We start from the raw sequence: 17,793 nt of genomic DNA, 5'->3' as shown, positions 1-17,793 counted from the left end.
AACTTGTGGTATTTCCTCATACTTCCCTGGCTGGAGTGTGAGACAACGCAGAGATGAGTCTTTCCCAGTCTTCTATTGACCCTAGAGACCTGCAGTTTTAATCAAACTTCTCAATGCTTCTATGAATGCTAGCATAGTCATAACTCCTTAACAACCGTGGCTTTCTCTCAATTTCCAACCAGAGAAAGCCACAGCAAATTCTTGAAAATCCAACCAGGAGATGGAATGTAAAAAGAGAAAAAGGGAAAAAAGACTAAAGAGGACTAGAAATAGGAAAGAAGAAGAATTCATTAATATCAACTTTGCATTACATGCAGCGTTCCGCCTTAAGCCAAGTTTATATGTTTGTCATGAATTCACATCTCAAGACTGAAATGTTCACACACACAAGTTATCCAATGTTGATAGTTTTGGGCAAAAAGTTAGAAAGGCCACAGGGCTGTAGTTTAGGTGTGCTCTGAGTTAGCTGATTTCATCTGAGGTAGCAGTTGGAAGTGCACAAATGGTTCAGCCGGCCTGGGTAAGGAAGTAGAGGAAAATGTTTGGCAATGTTTTTATTACTGATCGCTCTCCAGTGACTGCTGATGGAAAATGCAGGTGAACAAACAGGATCAGACAGCAAGTTGCTATCCAAAGTCAACAAGCATGGCAACATTTACTATCTAAGGCCTTAGATGAAGAATGGTCATTTGACTGTTAGTGGATGACTGACACCAACCCTGGAACCTATCCAGCAGAAGTTAGCAAGTTCAGGAAAAGTGGCAAGAAAAGGCAGAAAAATTTAAAATAAGTAACTTAAATGTCTATATATGAGAATAAGAGAAGAATTAATGAAAAGGCTCTGCTAATGTTTAAATTTAGATATGAAATGCGATCTAACCGAAAAATTTCTCAGTGTTATTTGTAGCGGACTTTGTTGGGAGTTTCCCACCGGCTCTACTGGTGAGTTCCCCATCGCTATCTAACCATATTTAGTCACTCTTTTGGGCCCTGGGTGTGTCTCACCGGTTTAGCCCACACAGATTTATTTTCATCACTGGGTGCTGTGCTCACTGGCCAGAACGGCTCCTCAAAGATCGGGCTGACATTTTGATAGGTTGCCCCAATCTCTAAGTGAACATACGGGTCCCCCCCCCCACAATCTCTAAGTGAACGTACACCCCCCGCCCCCCCATCCATATTACTCCTCACCTCCCCAAGTGATGGCACCCTGCTATGGGGTCGCCGAGGACCTCCCTTTTCAGGTTTTCCCCAACCCCTTTTAGGCCCCCCTTTGCAGGACCCCCACCCTTCACCCTCATACATGAGGCCCCAGAAGTGCCTTCATACATGCCCTGCCCTGCCCCACCCTTCATACCCCTCTCCACCCTCCCTCTCAGTCCCTGACCCTTGGCCGTGCCACCATGGCACCTATTCCCCCCGGCACTGCCACCCTGGCAGTGCTCCAGCTGGCTTTGCAGTGTCAACTGGGCACCTTGGCAGTGCCAGGGTGGCAGTGCCAAGGTGCTCTCGCTCCAGGGAGAGATTCGGGGGCCATCCTGGCCTGTCCCTGACCCCCTCAGGGGCTTCCGATAGCCCGGGAGGCCTCCTGGGTGCCCTTCTGACTAGTCCACGTTTGTGCGGAGCAGTGAATGGCACCCGGCTGGGAATGCCGTGGGCAGGATGTTAGAAAGCGGGAGACCGTTAGATAGGGTGTCCTTCCTGTTAGCGATATGGAGATTGGCCTTAATTGTCGATTATTGGTTTCTTGCCACGTATGGGTGGGATCCGGATCATGCCAACGGGAGCGGGCCGCTTAGATTGGAAACCGATCGGCGCCTGGAGCAGATCCCGATTTGGGCCTCTCCCAAGATCTAAAGAGCGTGCCCCGATCCGCGCCGGGCATAACGCTGCCATTAAATCACGCTCCTAATCTTGCAGTTTAGGGTATTATTACAGTAGCATATTTTTACCCTTATGCACAATTATCACAAACCGTACAAATGCAAAATTATACTACCAGAAGACCAATGTTTCTAGGAAGGAGATCCCAGCCTCCGAAGCACCAACCACCACAATTCGTGAATTGATGGTCACCTTTGGCTCCAGGGTCAATTTTCGATTTATGTGGCTTAAAGCATATTTTGGCTGAAAAAAAAAATGCACAGAGATCATTAATTGTGCATAATTTTATCTCTCGTTCATCTTTTCTTGAAATTGCGGTTTCTTTATGGGATAAAGTTCATTAGGATACCTGATACAATTGGTTATTCAAAATCCATGAGTTTAGACAATAAATATCGTCAGTCTTCTTAAACATTGACAGTGTCCGACTCAAGAGCAGCTTCTTCCCTACTGCCATCAGACCTTTGAATGGACCTACCTCGTATTAAGTTGATCTTTTTTCTACCGCTTGCTATAACTGTAACATTATATTCTGCAGTCTCTCCTTCCTTCCCTATCTACGGTGTGCATTGTTTGTACAGCATGGAAGAAACAATACTTTTCACTGTATACTAATACATGTGACCATAATGAATCACATCAAATCAAATCTAGCACAATCTTGTCCTTGTATGATCGATCACACACAAGCACACACACGCAAGCACATAAACTCAAACTTCTGCTCTTCACTGACATCAGGTAACTGAGCAGAGACTAGATAGAACCATAGAATCCCTACAGTGCATAAGAAGACTATTCAGGCCATCTGATCTGCACCAACCCTCCGAAGGAGCGCTCCACCCAGCTCCACACCCCCACCCATTCCGCTGTATCCCCATAACCCTACCTAACCTGCACACCCCTGGACACTAAGGGCAATTTAGCAAGGCCAATCCATCTAATTTTCACATCTTTGGACTGTGGGAGAAAACCAGAGCACCCGGAGGAAACCCATGCAGACACGGGGAGAATGTGCAAACTCCACACAGACTGTCACCCAAAGCCGGAATCAAAAACGGATGTCTGGCATTGTGCTAACCACTGTGCCACCATGCCGTTCCATAGAGGGGCAGCACAGTAGCATTGTGGTTAGCTCAGTTGCTTCACAGCTCCGGGGTCCCAGGTTCAATTCCCGGCTTGGGTCACTGTCTGAGTGGAGTCTGCACATTCCGCCCATGTCTGCGTGGGTTACCTCTGGGCGCTCCCGTTTCTTCCCACAGTCCAAAGATGTGCAGGTTAGGTGGATTGGCCACACTAAAATTGTCCTTAGCGTTCAAAAGGGTTAGGTGGGATTACTGGGTTACGGGGATAGGGTGGAGGTGTGGAGTGCTCTTTCCAAGGGTTGGTGCAAACTCGATGGGCCGAAAGGCCTCCTTCTGCATTGTAAATTCTATGTCTATGTCTAGATAGAAAGAGATACAATCTGGAAGCTTCGGAACGGTGTACCTTAGTACCATCCATCCAATGCTGTACAGCAAAACTCTATTATCTTAAATAAAGTATGAAATAAAGTAATAAAGTTATGGATCTCCTCTGCCTTTCTGAGATAAGTCTAATTATCTGCTGTTTTATAACAGTAGGACCATTATAACATGCAATGAACAATCTATTCTTCTGCTCTGTTAACTGGAACTGAGATGAACTAGCCTTCTATTTCAAAGGTATTAAATCTAATCTAATAAAACAATCTGAGATCAATTAGCAGTTATTTGTCAGAGGTGAGGAGATTTTGAGGTGTAACTTTGTCGATTGGGAGGCGTTTCTGAATTTCCAGGTCTAAGTAACCAAACCAGACTGCCTTACTTCCTAGCTTATTACAGTTATGACAATTTGAAGTTTCACAAATGTACACTAAATTGAACACAACATTTCTGCTATTCATTCTTTAAACCAAAATCATAAATTCATCCATAGATACAGTTTGTAATTTTGCTATGGATAGCAAACATGGCAGCTGAAGAGATACATAAAAGGCTAAATTTCATGTCACTTATATTTGTTTCATGGTGTAAATCAGTGAACAACTAACTGCCTGTTATCCAACAGAATGCACGCAGTGTTCCAGATGATCGTATATCACCAATAATAACAATAAACCGAGCAATTTGAAATATTGATTGCAAAGGAAAAAGGCAAAGGGGGAAAAATAAACAACATGTTGACTGTCAACTTAAAAACCATTTCATTTTGATTAAACGGAAAAGTGATCATAAACAATTCACCGATAAATTGAAAACTAAATTGGGAACGAAACAGCAATTCTGAAAGCACCATCTGAAAATTTAGACTTGGGTTACCCACCAACTTTCCATTGCAAAATCTGATTTAGTTGAACCACAACTCAAATACTCCTACTTCAGTTGTGCTGGACTAACTTCTCTAAATGGTACAAATGCAGAAAACAAATTCTATGCGGTCATGGAAGTAGCTGTATTGATTCGACTACAATATTTGCATATTTTATGATATATATATATAGAATCATAGAATTTACAGTGCGGAAGGAGGCCATTCGGCCCATCGTGTCTGCACCGACTCTTGGAAAGAGCACCCTACCCAAGGTCCACACTTCCACCCTATCCCCATAACCTAGTAACCCCACCCAACACTAAGGGCAATTTTGGACACTAAGGGCAATTTAGCTTGGCCAATCCACCTAACCTGCACATCTTTGGACTGTGGGAGGAAACCGGAGCACCCGGAGGAAACCCACGCACACACGGGGAGAACGTGCAGACTCCGCACAGACAGTGACCCAATCCGGGAATCGAACCGGGGACCCTGGAGCTGTGAAGCAATTGTACTAACCACAATGCTACCGTGCTGCCCATATACATACAATGCACCATTCAACGCACAATAAAGCTATGATGTCATCAGTAATATGCATTAATCTGGTTTGCTTTTCTGCAGCAGCAGATGAGACACAAGCTGGGTTCACTTGCTTCAATCTTGACAAGTTTGGAAACAAACAATTAACATATGCTGCACTTTGGAAATGAGAATTCAACCAATTTTGAAGCTGGATATTTATATTCACTGAGAAATGCTGCCAACATCAATTGACAGCCAAATTAATTTTAGGTAGGCACATCTGGAAACACTTAAAATACATTAATTTGGATTCAGAACCTGTATAAAGGCTCACCAATTACACAATTTTTAATTTGAGACTGTAAAAGTTAAGCATATAAATATGTATATGTCTTGGGATGACAGTGGAAAGGAATGAAACATTTCATGGAATAGAATCATAAAATGTTTACAGTACAGAAGGATGTCATTCTACCCGCTGTGTTTGTGCTGACTCTCTCCCCACCTTTTCCCAGTAGCCTGAAATTTTTTTCTCCTCAGATAATTATCCAATTCTCTTTTTTTAAAGCTTCAATTAAAACGATGTCACCACATTCTCAGATAGTGCATTCCAGATACTAACCACGTGCAATGTAAAAAGATTTTTTTCATGTCAATGCCAATCACTTTAAATCGGTTTACTCTGATTCTCAATCCTTCCAACAATGAGAACAATTTTTCCTATCTACTCTGTTCACCCCCCTCATGATATCGAATACCTCTGTCAATTCTCCTCTCAGCTTTCTCTTCCTGAACAAGAGGCGGCCCAGTTTTGCCAATCTATCTTGGAAGTCTCTCATCCCCAGAACAAATCCTTTCTGCACCCTCTCCAATGTCTTCACGTCCTTTTTCAAGCATGATGTCCAGAATTTGACACAATACTTCTGTTGTGACCCTAAGGGGCCAGAACCTACATTGTATCCAGTTCCCCTCCTACACCCAGGAATACGAGCTCCCCAAGTGATGGGGGTCGGAATCGCCCCCTGATTGGAGGAACCCCACAGGATATAAACCCCGACCTGGAAACAGATCGAGAAGGGAGAACCTGCGGGGAGAGGAGGAGAGTGATTAGTGTATTGTTAGTTGTAAATAAACCGAGTTGTATCCTGCCTACTTGGCCTCATGTGGATTTCTTACCTTTGGTCTTAACAACTTAAATTGAGGCCATGCCAGTGTTTTATAATGGTTCATCATAACTTCCTTACTTCTGTACTCTATGCCTTTAATTATAAAGCCCAGGATGCCATCTGCCATATTAATTGATTTCCCAAACTGTCCTGCCACCTTCAACGACTTGTACATGTATCCCCCGGTCCCCCTGCTCCTGCATCTCCTTTAGATTTGGACTCTTTATTTTGTCTTTCCTAGCTCTTCCTACCAAAATGTATCAAACCTTGGTCAGAGTACTATGTACAATTGTGATCACTGTAATTTTCTTGTCGGATGACCTTATTTATTACAAGAACACTTGTAGTTAAAGCTATGAACGACTTATACACATTATGTGTGTAAACTAAATACAAGAGAACAGATGAAAAAAACAGTAAAATCATGCACAGGCAGCCTCTCTCTTTGACTTCCTCCAGCCAGTCTGACTTTAACATTCACTTATATACTAGTGAGACTTCTAGCAATCAGTTGGTGAATTACAACACAACCATATCACTACAATCACTATATTATAACAAAAGATGTAGGGGCACTGGAGAGGATGCAATAAAGATTTACAAAAGTGGGAACAGAAATGCAGTGCACAGCCATCAGTGGAGAATGCACAGGTTTGATCTCTTTTCTCTTGTAAAGAAAAAGCTGAGTGTTGACCCAATAGAGGTCTTTAAAATTATGAAAGGTTTTGATAGAATTTGCATCAATGTGAATGTTACCACTTGTGAAGAAAAGCAAAACTAGATGCCACAATGTAAGACAGTTACCAAATAATAAAATATGGAATTCAGAAGCAAATTCTTTACCAGAGAGTGGTAAAAATGTGAAACATAAAACCACAGGGAGTGGTTAAAGTGAATAGTAATAGCGCCTTCTTTCAAATCAAGTGTAGAATTCTCCCAAACATGTTTGAAGTGGGGTCTCGACCAGAAAACGAGGTGCAATTCACACAAGATAGATTGGCACAGTTCAGATCGCAATCCACCCGCACTTAGAAATGTTTATGTCGCCAGGGATGAATCATGCTGGAAGACACAAAGATGTCAGCGAGGTCGGATCCTCCTTTAAAAGGTTCCTGATCTCAGAATAACCCTGCAATTGCCTCTTATTGCCAGCAAAACCCCCTTCATCAGTGTCATCAGTCGTTTCCCCTCCCCCTACCAAGTGAGCAACACCCTGCTACTGGGTAACCAAAGGCCTCCCCTTCAGCCACCGTCATCCTCCCCCCCAGCCCTCCCCTTCAGGCGAAGGCCATTGGCAGTGCCAACCTGTCAGGTTGGCACTGCCAGGGGCTGTGCAAGGGCACTGTCGAGCCATATCCCTGGCCACCTGGGGGCTACAAAGGCCCCCAAACACTACGGCGTGGTCATCACGTATGTCCAGTGAATTCAACAGTGGCTGCAAGAGGAACCCTTGATTTCAATGTCTGAGTGGTGCTAATTGCTTCTATGGCGGAAAGGTTTCTCCAGTGCAGGCCTGCATTTTAGGCATCAGAGGTTGAAAAAGATCCAGTCTAAAAAAATTATTTGATTTGAAGACTGCACACCTGCTCTTTCCAGGAAGCACTTCAGACTTTTTAAAAAAAGGTCGAAATTCACCGCCACCCACCGCTGGTACCAGGGTTCCCGATGCGGCCGGGAATCAGGCATTGTGAAGAAATCGGAATTGGCGTTCCAGTCCCATGCTGGCGGCGGGATCGAGGTTTGCGTTTAGTTGCCTGGACACCATATTCTCTGGGTCTGCGGGATTTCCGGTCCTTTGGGCCGGGAATCATGTGGGCGGGATTTATTACAGGTATATCCCAACATGGCCCTGACATAGTGGACCTCACGGTGGGCCAAGGGGGTAACTCTTTAAGAGAGTTGCCCCCAAAGTCATGGGGCCACCATCCCTTTCCCACATTGCAAGACTCCCCACCCACAACAGAACTGCCCACAGACCCCCCCCCCCCAAGACCCCCAAATAAAGAGTCCTGCCCAGAGATCCTCTAAATGGGGAGCCACCCCCCAGAGGCCCCCTAAATAGGGACCCCCTCCCCCAAAGACCCCCAGTAAAGAGACTCCTGTCAGGAAATCCCACAGAAAAGAGAAACCGACCAGATAGACAAAGGTAGTGAAACCATTCAAAGAAAGTTAAGTGCATTCCAATCACCCCCCCCCCCCTCCCTTCACGCTTGAGTGATTTTGAAGTGGTCAACTGGAAATTGACAATACTTAACTCTCTTTGAAGTGGTTGATGTTTATAAACATTGTGGTTCGAGCACTTCAGGGTTACTCAACTGTGAAGGAAGATGGATGAAGCAAGGCTGACAGCTGTGTGTGCATGGAAGCTGTCAATCACAGCCCAGTAAGGGAAATTAATGACTTGGAGTTCAAGAGTCTGAGGGATTTAAACACAGCTGACTGCTTTCTCTTTTAAAAAAATGTTATTTTATTCCAAACACAGTCAAACACATCAACACATAAAACCTCAAAATAAGCATGGTACATAGAGTTTGTTCATTTTTCCCTCTTTTAATCCCAAACCCCCTGCTCTCCTCCTCCACCCCCCCCCCCCACTCCTCATCACCAGTGGTGACAAACAATTCCTCAAAAACGGACCGAAACGGCCTCCACTGCACATAAAACCCCTCTTTCGATCCTCTAAGGGCAAACGCTATCCACTCCAACCTAAGAAAGCCATGCAAATCCTCCAACCAATCCGCGAATCCCGGCGGTGCCGGAGGCACCAGGGTTGCAGTACATAAAGAGGACCGATGTCGCCTCTCTGCCCTGTGACGGATATTATTGAAGTGGAGGTTCAACTGGAGATGCTGCCGACCTCCAGTTCAATAATATCCGTTACCAGGCAATCATAGAGGCGACATCAGTCCCCTTTCCCGACTGCAACCCTGGCATCTCCGACACCTCAAAAATCATCACCAGAGGGCATGGCGTCAAGTTAACCCCCACAATCCCCAACAAACTCTTGAACACTGCCTCACAAAAGCTGTCCAGCTTTGCGCACTCCCAGAACATGTGATTCACCGGCCCCCTGCCGCACCTCACATACATCCTCTGCTCTCAGGAAAATCCGACTCATCAAGATTTGAGTCATGTGAACCCTATGTATCATCTTAAACTGTATAAGGCTCATCCTCGAACAAGAGGAGGTCTAGTTGATCCGACACATTATTTCACTCCAAACGTCCCACCCCATCTCGATCCCCAACTCTTCCTCCCACTTCCGCTTGATCCCTTCCACTGGCACCATCCCCTTTTCCCAAAACAACCATAGATAACCCCGTTTTCCTTTCCCTTCCCCCCATTTGTCCGAGGCCAACAACCTCTGTAGCAACATACACTCCGGCAACTGAGGAAACAAGAGCGTTCCTTTCGCGCAAAGCGCACCCGCCAGTATCTAAACTCATTCCCCCTCAGTAACTCAAACCACTTTCGCACTTCCTCCAATTCTGTAAACTCTACAAACATGGGCGGGATTCTCCAACCCCACGCCGGGTCGGAGAATCTCCGGGGGCTGGCGTGAATCCCGCCCCCGCCGTGTCCCGAAGTCTCCACCACCAGAGATTCGATGGGGGCGGGAATCGCGCCGCGCCAGGGGCGGGAATCGCGCCACGCCGGTCGGCGGGCCCACCCCCGCCGATTCTCCGGCCCGCAATGGGCCGAAGTCCCGCTGCTGGAATGACTGTCCCGGCAGCGTGGATTAAACCACCTTTTGAACGGCGGGACAAGGCAGCGCAGGCAGGCTCCGGGATCCTGGGGGGGTCGCGGGGCGATCTGGCCCCGAGGGGGGGGGGTGCCCCCACGGTGGCCTGGCCCGCAATCGGGTCCCACCAATCCGCGGGCGGGCCTGTGCCGTGGGGGCACTCTTTTTCTTCCGCCTTCGCCATGGTCTTCACTATGGCAGAGGCGGAAGAGACCCCTCCCCTGCGCATGCGCGGGGATGACGTCAGCAGCCACTGACGCTTCCGTGCATGCGTCACCCGGCGAAGGCCTTTCGGCCCCGGCTGGCGTGGCGCCAAAGGCCTTTCCCGCCAACCGGCGGAGCGCAAACCACTCCGGCGCGGGCCTAGCCCCTCAAGGTGAGGGCTTGGCCCATCTCCGCACCTTTGGGGCGGCCCGACGCCGGAGTGGTTCACGCCACTCCATTACGCCGGAACCCCCCGCCCCGCCGGGTAGGGGAGAATCCCGCCCCAGCTCTCTTACCTGCCTTCTCCCTTCTCCCACCACCTCCCATACATCCCATACATCCTCCCCGGTGTAACAATGGTTCCCACATATTTTGGTCAATACTGACATATGCCCTAGTTTAAAGTGCCTACTCAACTGGTTCCAAATCTTAATTAAAGACACTGCCATGGGGTTGTTTTTATACCTCCCCAGGGAAAATGGAAGCAGGGCTGTTGTCAGGGCCCTCAGACTCATCCCACTACAGCTGTCAGTCAAGAGGCTTGTAAAAGGCAATGATAAAATTGAATGTAACCAATCATGTACAAAGGAATAAAAGTCGGCATACTGCAACAGTGAAACCGCAGAAGTTGCGAAAGTCATGGGATGTGAAAATGAAATGTAAACAACCAAATGCAAAGGGGTAAAAGAAGGCATACTGCAAAATTGAAACCACAGAGCCTATTGAAACTTGAAGGGATATAAAATGGAATGTAAACAAGCAAAAACAAAGGGAAAACTTCAAGATGATGAAATGCTTCTGCAAGAAACAAGCTACAGCATTCAACATGGTTCTGTCCTGTGAGAGAATTTTAGGACAGGCAGACTGCAGCTGTGCTTTGTCCTATTATGGGGTGTTAAATGTTAAAGAAAGCAGACCTCAAGGCTTCACACACCCAAAGTGACCACCATTCCAGGGGAAACTGCAACCTGGTCCTCTCCAGCTCAGCCATAGCTCCCAACCCCCAGCTTCCTTGAAGGATCACACCCCTCAACCCCCCAAGGCATGTGGCCAGCGGTTGCTGCGCCCTTTTGCTCACTGGAGGAAGTGTGGGAGGGGAACTCGGCTCCTTGCTCCCTCTCTGAGTTCATGGTGCCTGGTCTTCGCTTTTAAGGACCAGTTGTGATTCGTGCCCGCGTGATCTTCCATTGAGGGGTGGACAATACTGGGAGGCCGCTGCATTCAAGTTTAATATCCCTAATGATATTAAAGTGAATGTAAATGAGCTGTGATCAGTTTGTTGCCCTTTCTGGGCAACATCATGATCACTCCAGTTGGTGCAAGCTGGGAGAATCTGATACCGATTTGCACCCGGCACAAATCTCAGGCGGGATTCTCCATTGCCCGACGCCGATATCGTAATCGCCAATCGGGCGGAGAATGCGCTCTGACGCCCAAATCGGGGCCGGTGCCGGTTTAATGCTGGTCAGCCATGTTCCACCCCTACGGAAGTGGTGTAATTGCGTAGTGCGCCGCACGCCGTTGCAATGAAGTTGGCGCGTCATCGGAAGGCCCTCCTGTGCATCGGTATTCACCAAGGAAAAGGACATGACGGATGTTGAGGCTAGGGATGGCTGTTTAAATACTCTAGGTCAAGTCGGCATAAGGAAGGGGGAAGCTTTGGGTATTCTAAAAGGCATTAAGGTGGACAACTCCCCAAGTCCGGATGGGATCTATCCCAGGTTACTGAGGGAAGCGAGGGACAAAATAGCTGGGGCCTTAACAGATATCTTTGCAGCATCCTTGAGCACGGGTGAGGTCCCGGAGGACTGGAGAATTGCGAATGTTGTCCCTTTGTTTAAGAAGGGTAGCAGGGATAATCCAGGGAATTATAGACCTGTGAGCTTGCCGTCAGTGGTAGGCAAACTGTTGGAGAAGATACTGAGGGATAGGATCTATTCACATTTGGAAGAAAATAGACTTATCAGTGATAGGCAGCATGGTTTTGTGCAGGGAAGGTCATGTCTTACAAACATAATAGAATTCTTTGAGGAAGTGACAAAGTTAATTGATGAGGGAAGGGCTGTAGATGTCATATACATGGACTTCAGTAAGGCGTTTGATAAAGTTTCCCATGGCAGGTTGATGGAAAAAGTGAAGTCGTATGGGGTTTAGGGTGTACTAGCTAGATGGATAAAGAACTGGCTGGGCAACAGGAGACAGAGAATAGTGGTTGAAGGGAGCGTCTCAAAATGGAGAAAGGTGACTAGTGGTGTTCCACAGGGATCCATGCTCGGACCACTGGTGTTTGTGATATACATAAATGATCTGGACGAAGGTATAGGAGGTCTGATTAGCAAGTTTGCAGATGATACTAATATTGGTGGAGTTGCAGATAGCGAGGAGGACTGTCAGAGAATACAGCAAAAAATAGATAGATTGGAGAGTTGGGCTGAGAAATGGCAGATGGAGTTCAATCCAGGCAAATGCGAGGTGATGCATTTTGGAAGATCTAATTCAAGAGCAGACTATACGGTCAATGGAAGCGTCCTGGGGAAAATTGATGTACAGAGAGATCTGGGAGTTCAGGTCCATTGTACCCTGAAGGTGGCAACGCTAGTCAACAGAGTGGTCAAGAAGGCATACAGCATGCTTGCCTTCATCGGACGGGGTATTGAGTACAAGAGTCGGCAGGTCATGTTACAGTTGTATAGGACTTTGGTTAGGCCCCATTTGGAATACTGCGTGCAGTTCTGGTCGCCACATTACCAGAAGGATGTGGATGCTTTAGAGAGGGTGCAGAGGAGGTTCACCAGGATGTTGCCTGGTATGGAGGGTGCTAGCTATGAAGAAAGGTTGAGTAGATTAGGATTGTTTTCATTGGAAAGACGGAGGTTGAGTGGGGACCTCTATGGACAGGGTGGATAGCAACAAGCTTTTACCAAGAGTGGGGGTGTCAATTAAAAGGGGTCACGATTTCAAGGTGAGAGGGGGAAAGTTAAGGGAGATGTGCATGGAAAGATTTTTACGCAGAGGGTGGTGGGTGACTGGAACGCTTTGCCAGCGGAGGTGGTAGAGGTGGGCACGATAGCATCATTTAAGATGCATCTAGACAGATATATGAATGGGCGGGGAACAGAGGGAAGTAGAAGATAGGTTTAAATAAAGGATCTGGATCGGCGCAGGCTGGCAGGGCCGAAGGGCTTGTTCCTGTGCTGTAGTTTTCTTTGTTCTTTGTTCTGTGGTGAATGTATTACTGCTACCATTCACCATTGTATTGCATTACATTGTATTGTAATATGGTGATGCTCTTGTGGGCTCCGCCTATGGCTCCGCCCCCTCAGGGGAGGTATATAGATCTGCAGCCTGTAGGCGGCACTCAGTACAGAGCAGTCGAAGGCAGGCACAAATCTAGCTGATTAAAACCACTGTTCACTTGAACTCTTCGTCTCGTGTGAATTGATGGTCGCATCAATTTAATCAGCAAAGATATCGCTATGCAAGCCGCCCTCAAACCTGATCGACTGGAACTTGACCCACAGGCAGCTGAAGCCAAAGGAATCTTTTTGCACCAGCTCTGCTGTTTTGAGGCCTACCTCGCCGTCTGCTCCTCACCAGCCGTCACAGAGGCACAGAATCTGAGTCTCCTCCACGCCAGAGTGAGCCACCGATTCTCCGTATTTATCGAGGAAGCGACCACGTACGCAGATGCGGTCGCGATCCTGAAAAGACACTACGTGAGGCCAGTGAACGAAGTGTTCGCATGGCATCTCCTCGCCACTCGCGTCAACGCCCCGGGGAATCGATGGAGGAATACCTACGCGGCCTGAGGGTACTTGCTCGAAACTGCAACTACAAGGACGTCACGGCCTCGCAGCATATGGAATTCGCCATCCAGGACAACTATGTGGCTGGAGTCTGATCCAACTATGTCAGACAGCGCCTGCTCGAAAAGGGCACCCTCGACCTAGAAGAGAAGGTAAAACTATCCACCTCCTTAGAAGTAGCTTTCCAGAGCCTCAACGCTTTCCCCTCCGACCACGCGACTCCCTCGTGGACACCTGACCAGAGGGTGTCCCAGGCCTGTGCCGCGCGGCTGCCCGCCCAACCTGGGGCGCTGCCCTGCTATTTCTGCGGCCAGAACCAGCACCTAAGGCAGCGTTGCCCGGCTCGGAACACGAACTGTAGCGACTGCGGCAAGAAAGGACACTTTGCCAAAGTCTGCCTGGCCAGATCCAAAGCTCCTAAATCGCAGGCCCGGCTCACAGACTCACAGGCCCGCAGACCCCGCAGCATGGCTGCGTGCCTGCCGGTACTGCCCCCTTCGGACATGTCATCAGCCCTGTGCTATCCGTGGGGGCCGCCGGTACAGTGTCCGCCTACCCGATACGTGCGACTCATGGGGGCCGCCGTCTTGGATGCCATCTTCAACGCCGCCCGACATGTGCGACCGACGGGGGCCGCCAGCTTGGGACCACTCCGCGACCTCCGACCACGCCGGCTACCCGCAGCTCGGCGCTGTCACCCTCGACCAGTCACGGCCCAAGCACCTCAGGAACTCGATGATGACCGTCCGGGTCAATGGGCACGAAACACCCTGTCTGTTTGACTCTGGGAGCACGGAGAGCTTCATACACCCAGACACGGTAAGGTGCTGTTCTCTCCAGATTTCCCCCGCATCCCAAACAATCTCCCTCGCTTCCGGATCACATTCAGAGCAGATCCGGGGGTACTGTGTCGAGAAACTTGCGATACAGGGTGCCGAGTACGCCAATTTTAAACTATATGTCCTCCCCCATCTCTACGCTCCTCTCCTGTTAGGACTGGACTTCCAGTGCAACCTCAGGAGCCTGACCCTGAAGTTCGGCAGGCCCCTAACCCCTCTCACCGTATGTAGCCTCGCGACCCTTAAGGTCACCCCTCCCTCGCACTTCGTGAACCTCACCGCCGACAGTAAACCTGTCGCCATCAGGAGCAGGCGGTACAGTGTCCAGGACAGGACTTTTATCATCAGAGGTCCAGCGGCTCCTGAGGGAGGGGATCATCGAGGCCAGTAATAGCCCCTGGAGAGCCCAAGTGGTGGTCGTCAGGACCTGGGAAAACAACCGGATCGGTACACGCAACTCGATGCGTACTCCCTTCCCCGGATAGCGGACATGGTGAATCAGATTGTACACTATCGGGTTTTCTCCACGGTAGATCTGAAGTCTGCATACCACCAGCTCCCAATCCGCCCGGAAGACCGCCACTACACTGCCTTTGAGGCAGATGGCTGCCTTTCCACTTCCTCAGGGTTCCCTTCGGCATCACCAACGAGGTCTCGGTCTTCCAAAGAACGATGGACCGAATGATGGACCAGTACGGGCTGCGGGCCACGTTTCCATACTTGGATAACGTCTGCGGCCATGATCAGCAGGACCACGAGGCTAACCTTCAGAAGTTTCTCCAAACCGCCCAAGCCCTTAATCTCACCTACAACAAGGAGAAATGCGTTTTCCGTACAACCCGACTAGCCATCCTCAGCTATGTCGTGGAAAACGGAGTCCTGGGGCCCGACCCCGACCGCATGTGCCCCCTCCTGCAACTCCCCCTCCCCCACTGCCCCAAGGCCCTGAAATGATGCCTCGGGTTCTTTTCATACTATGCCCAGTGGGTCCCCAACTCTGCGGACAAAGCCTGCCCACTTATCAAAGCCACCATCTTCCCCCTGACGACTGAGGTCCGCCTGGCCTTCAGCCGCATCAAGGCAGACATTACCAAAGCCACGATGCACGCGGTGGACGAGTCCATCCCCTTCCAGGTGGAGGGCGACGCGTCAGATGTTGCCCTTGCCGCTACCCTTAACCAGGCAGGCAGGCCCGTGGCCTTTTTTTCCCGTACCCTCAACACCTCCGAGATTCGACACTCCTCGTTCGAAAATGAAGCTCAAGCCATTGTGGAAGCTGTGCGGCATTGGAGGCACTACCTGGCTGGTAGGAGGTTCACCCTCGTCACCGACCAACGATCGGTAGCCTTTATGTTCAACAACACACAGCGGGGCAAGATCAAGAATGATAAAATCTTGAGGTGGAGAATCGAACTCTCCACCTATAATTACGATATTGTGTGTCGTCCGGGGAAGCTCAATGAGCCCCCTGTTGCCCTGTCCCACGGCACATGCGCCAGCGCGCAAAATGACCGACTCCGGGCCATCCACAATTACCTCTGTCACCTGGGGGTCACCTGGCTTCTCCACTTCATCAAAGCCCGCAACCTGCCCTACTCCACCGAGGAGGTCAGGGCCATGACCAGGGACTGCTAAGTCTGCGCGGAGTGCAAGCCGCACTTCTATCGGCCAGACAAGGCCCACCTGGTGAAGGCATCCCGCCCCTTTGAACGCCTCAGCGTCGATTTCAAAGGGCCTCTCCCCTCCACTGACCGCAACGTGTATTTTCTTAACGTCGTTGACGAGTAGTCCCGCTTCCCCTTTGCCATCCCATGCCCCGACATGGCCGCGGCCACTGTCATTAAGGCCCTACATAGCATCTTCACCCTGTTCGGTTTCCCCACTTACGTCCACAGTGACCGGGGTTCCTTGTTTATGAGCGACGAACTGCGTCAGTACCTGCTCGGTAAGGGCATTGCCTCGAGCAGGACTACCAGTTACCCGGGAAAGCGGACAGGTGGAGAGGTGGAACGCGACGGTATGGAAGGCCGTCATTCTGGCCCTACGGTCCAGAAGTCTCCCAGTTTCCCGCTGGCAGAAGGTCCTCCCCGACGCTTTCCACTCAATTAGGTCGCTCCTCTGCACAGCCACGAACGAGACCCCTCATGATCGCCTATTTTTCTTCCCCAGGAAATCCATCTCCGGGGTCTCGCTTCCGTCCTGGCTGACAACACCGGGGCCTGTCCTCCTCCGAAAGCACGTGAGGAGCCATAAGTCCGACCCCCTAGTCGAGAGGGTCCAGCTCCTTCATGCCAACCCTCAGTATGCCTATATGGCTCACCACGACGGCTGACAAGGTACAGTCTCCCTCCAGGATCTGGCACCCACCAGTTCCCCTGCGACCATCACCTACCCCCCCACTCCTACACCGAACACCACCCCCTCCCCCCATCGCCGACCTACAGTGATGAAGCCCCAGAAGAGACGCTCCCGGAGTCAACGAGCCCAACACCCGTGCCCGCAGCGACGAGTTCAACATCCGTGCCCGCAGCGAAGCCAGAGCTCAGACGGTCGCAGCGAACGATCAAGGCACTGGATAGACTCGATCTGTGAGCCCACTTCACCCCCGCTGGACTTCAATTTTTAACAGGGGGTGAATGTATTACTGCTACCAGTGGTGGGGGGGGGGGGGCTTCCACGAGGGCTGTGGTTGGGGGTGGCAAGGGGGTGGCCTGTGGCAGATGGCGAGTTGGGTCCACACATTGATGGCGCCATGTTGTATGGCGCGACCGCTGCATGTCGACGTTGCGCACATGCGCGGCCACGGACCCTGCCGTTTTTGGTGCTGGAGCCAGGAGTTTTACCCACCTCACTGCTCGCCCCTCACCGGTCCCGGAATCAATGAGGGTTCGGCGGCGATTTTGGCATTGTAAAATGGTGCAAATTCTCCGTTTGAGCTGGCACTTAGCTGCTGAAACGGAGAATCCAGCCCTATATTTCAGAGCTCTCCTGCAATTCTCCTAACATAGCGGGATTTGAGCCCGGCCAGAGAATCGTCTCCCAAATGTTAAACCATGGCCCTGGACCCCCCCTCATAGGGACTTAAAAATATTCTGTGGCACTATTCGAAGAAAAGCAGGAAAGTTAGTTGTTAGTGTCCTAGCCCATACCTTATTCTTCAGCTAACATCACAAAATCAGATTTCTTTTTGTGGAACCTAGCTGTATGCAAATTGGTTATAGTATTTCCCTAGTTACACTAAATTCTGCAGACATAAAAGATACCCTGGCATTATTTCAAAGAGAACATTGTCCTGA

The 17,793-nt window shown here is 49.5% G+C and overlaps 1 protein-coding gene across 2 annotated transcripts in view; it reads right to left on the bottom strand.

The window, feature by feature from the left end:
* The window catches only part of cfap61 (cilia and flagella associated protein 61), a 584,187-nt gene that overhangs the window by 303,733 nt on the left and 262,661 nt on the right, over positions 1-17,793 (bottom strand). For both annotated transcript variants that reach the window (XM_072505562.1, XM_072505571.1), the window contains one exon: positions 2,000-2,127. In XM_072505562.1, the coding sequence (XP_072361663.1) occupies positions 2,000-2,127 (128 nt within the window). The remainder of the gene's footprint in view (positions 1-1,999; positions 2,128-17,793) is intronic.

This window comes from Scyliorhinus torazame, chromosome 1 (assembly GCF_047496885.1).
Source record: "Scyliorhinus torazame isolate Kashiwa2021f chromosome 1, sScyTor2.1, whole genome shotgun sequence".
NCBI classification, from domain to species: Eukaryota; Metazoa; Chordata; class Chondrichthyes; order Carcharhiniformes; family Scyliorhinidae; genus Scyliorhinus; species Scyliorhinus torazame.
This window is presented reverse-complemented; position numbering and strand designations above follow the sequence as displayed.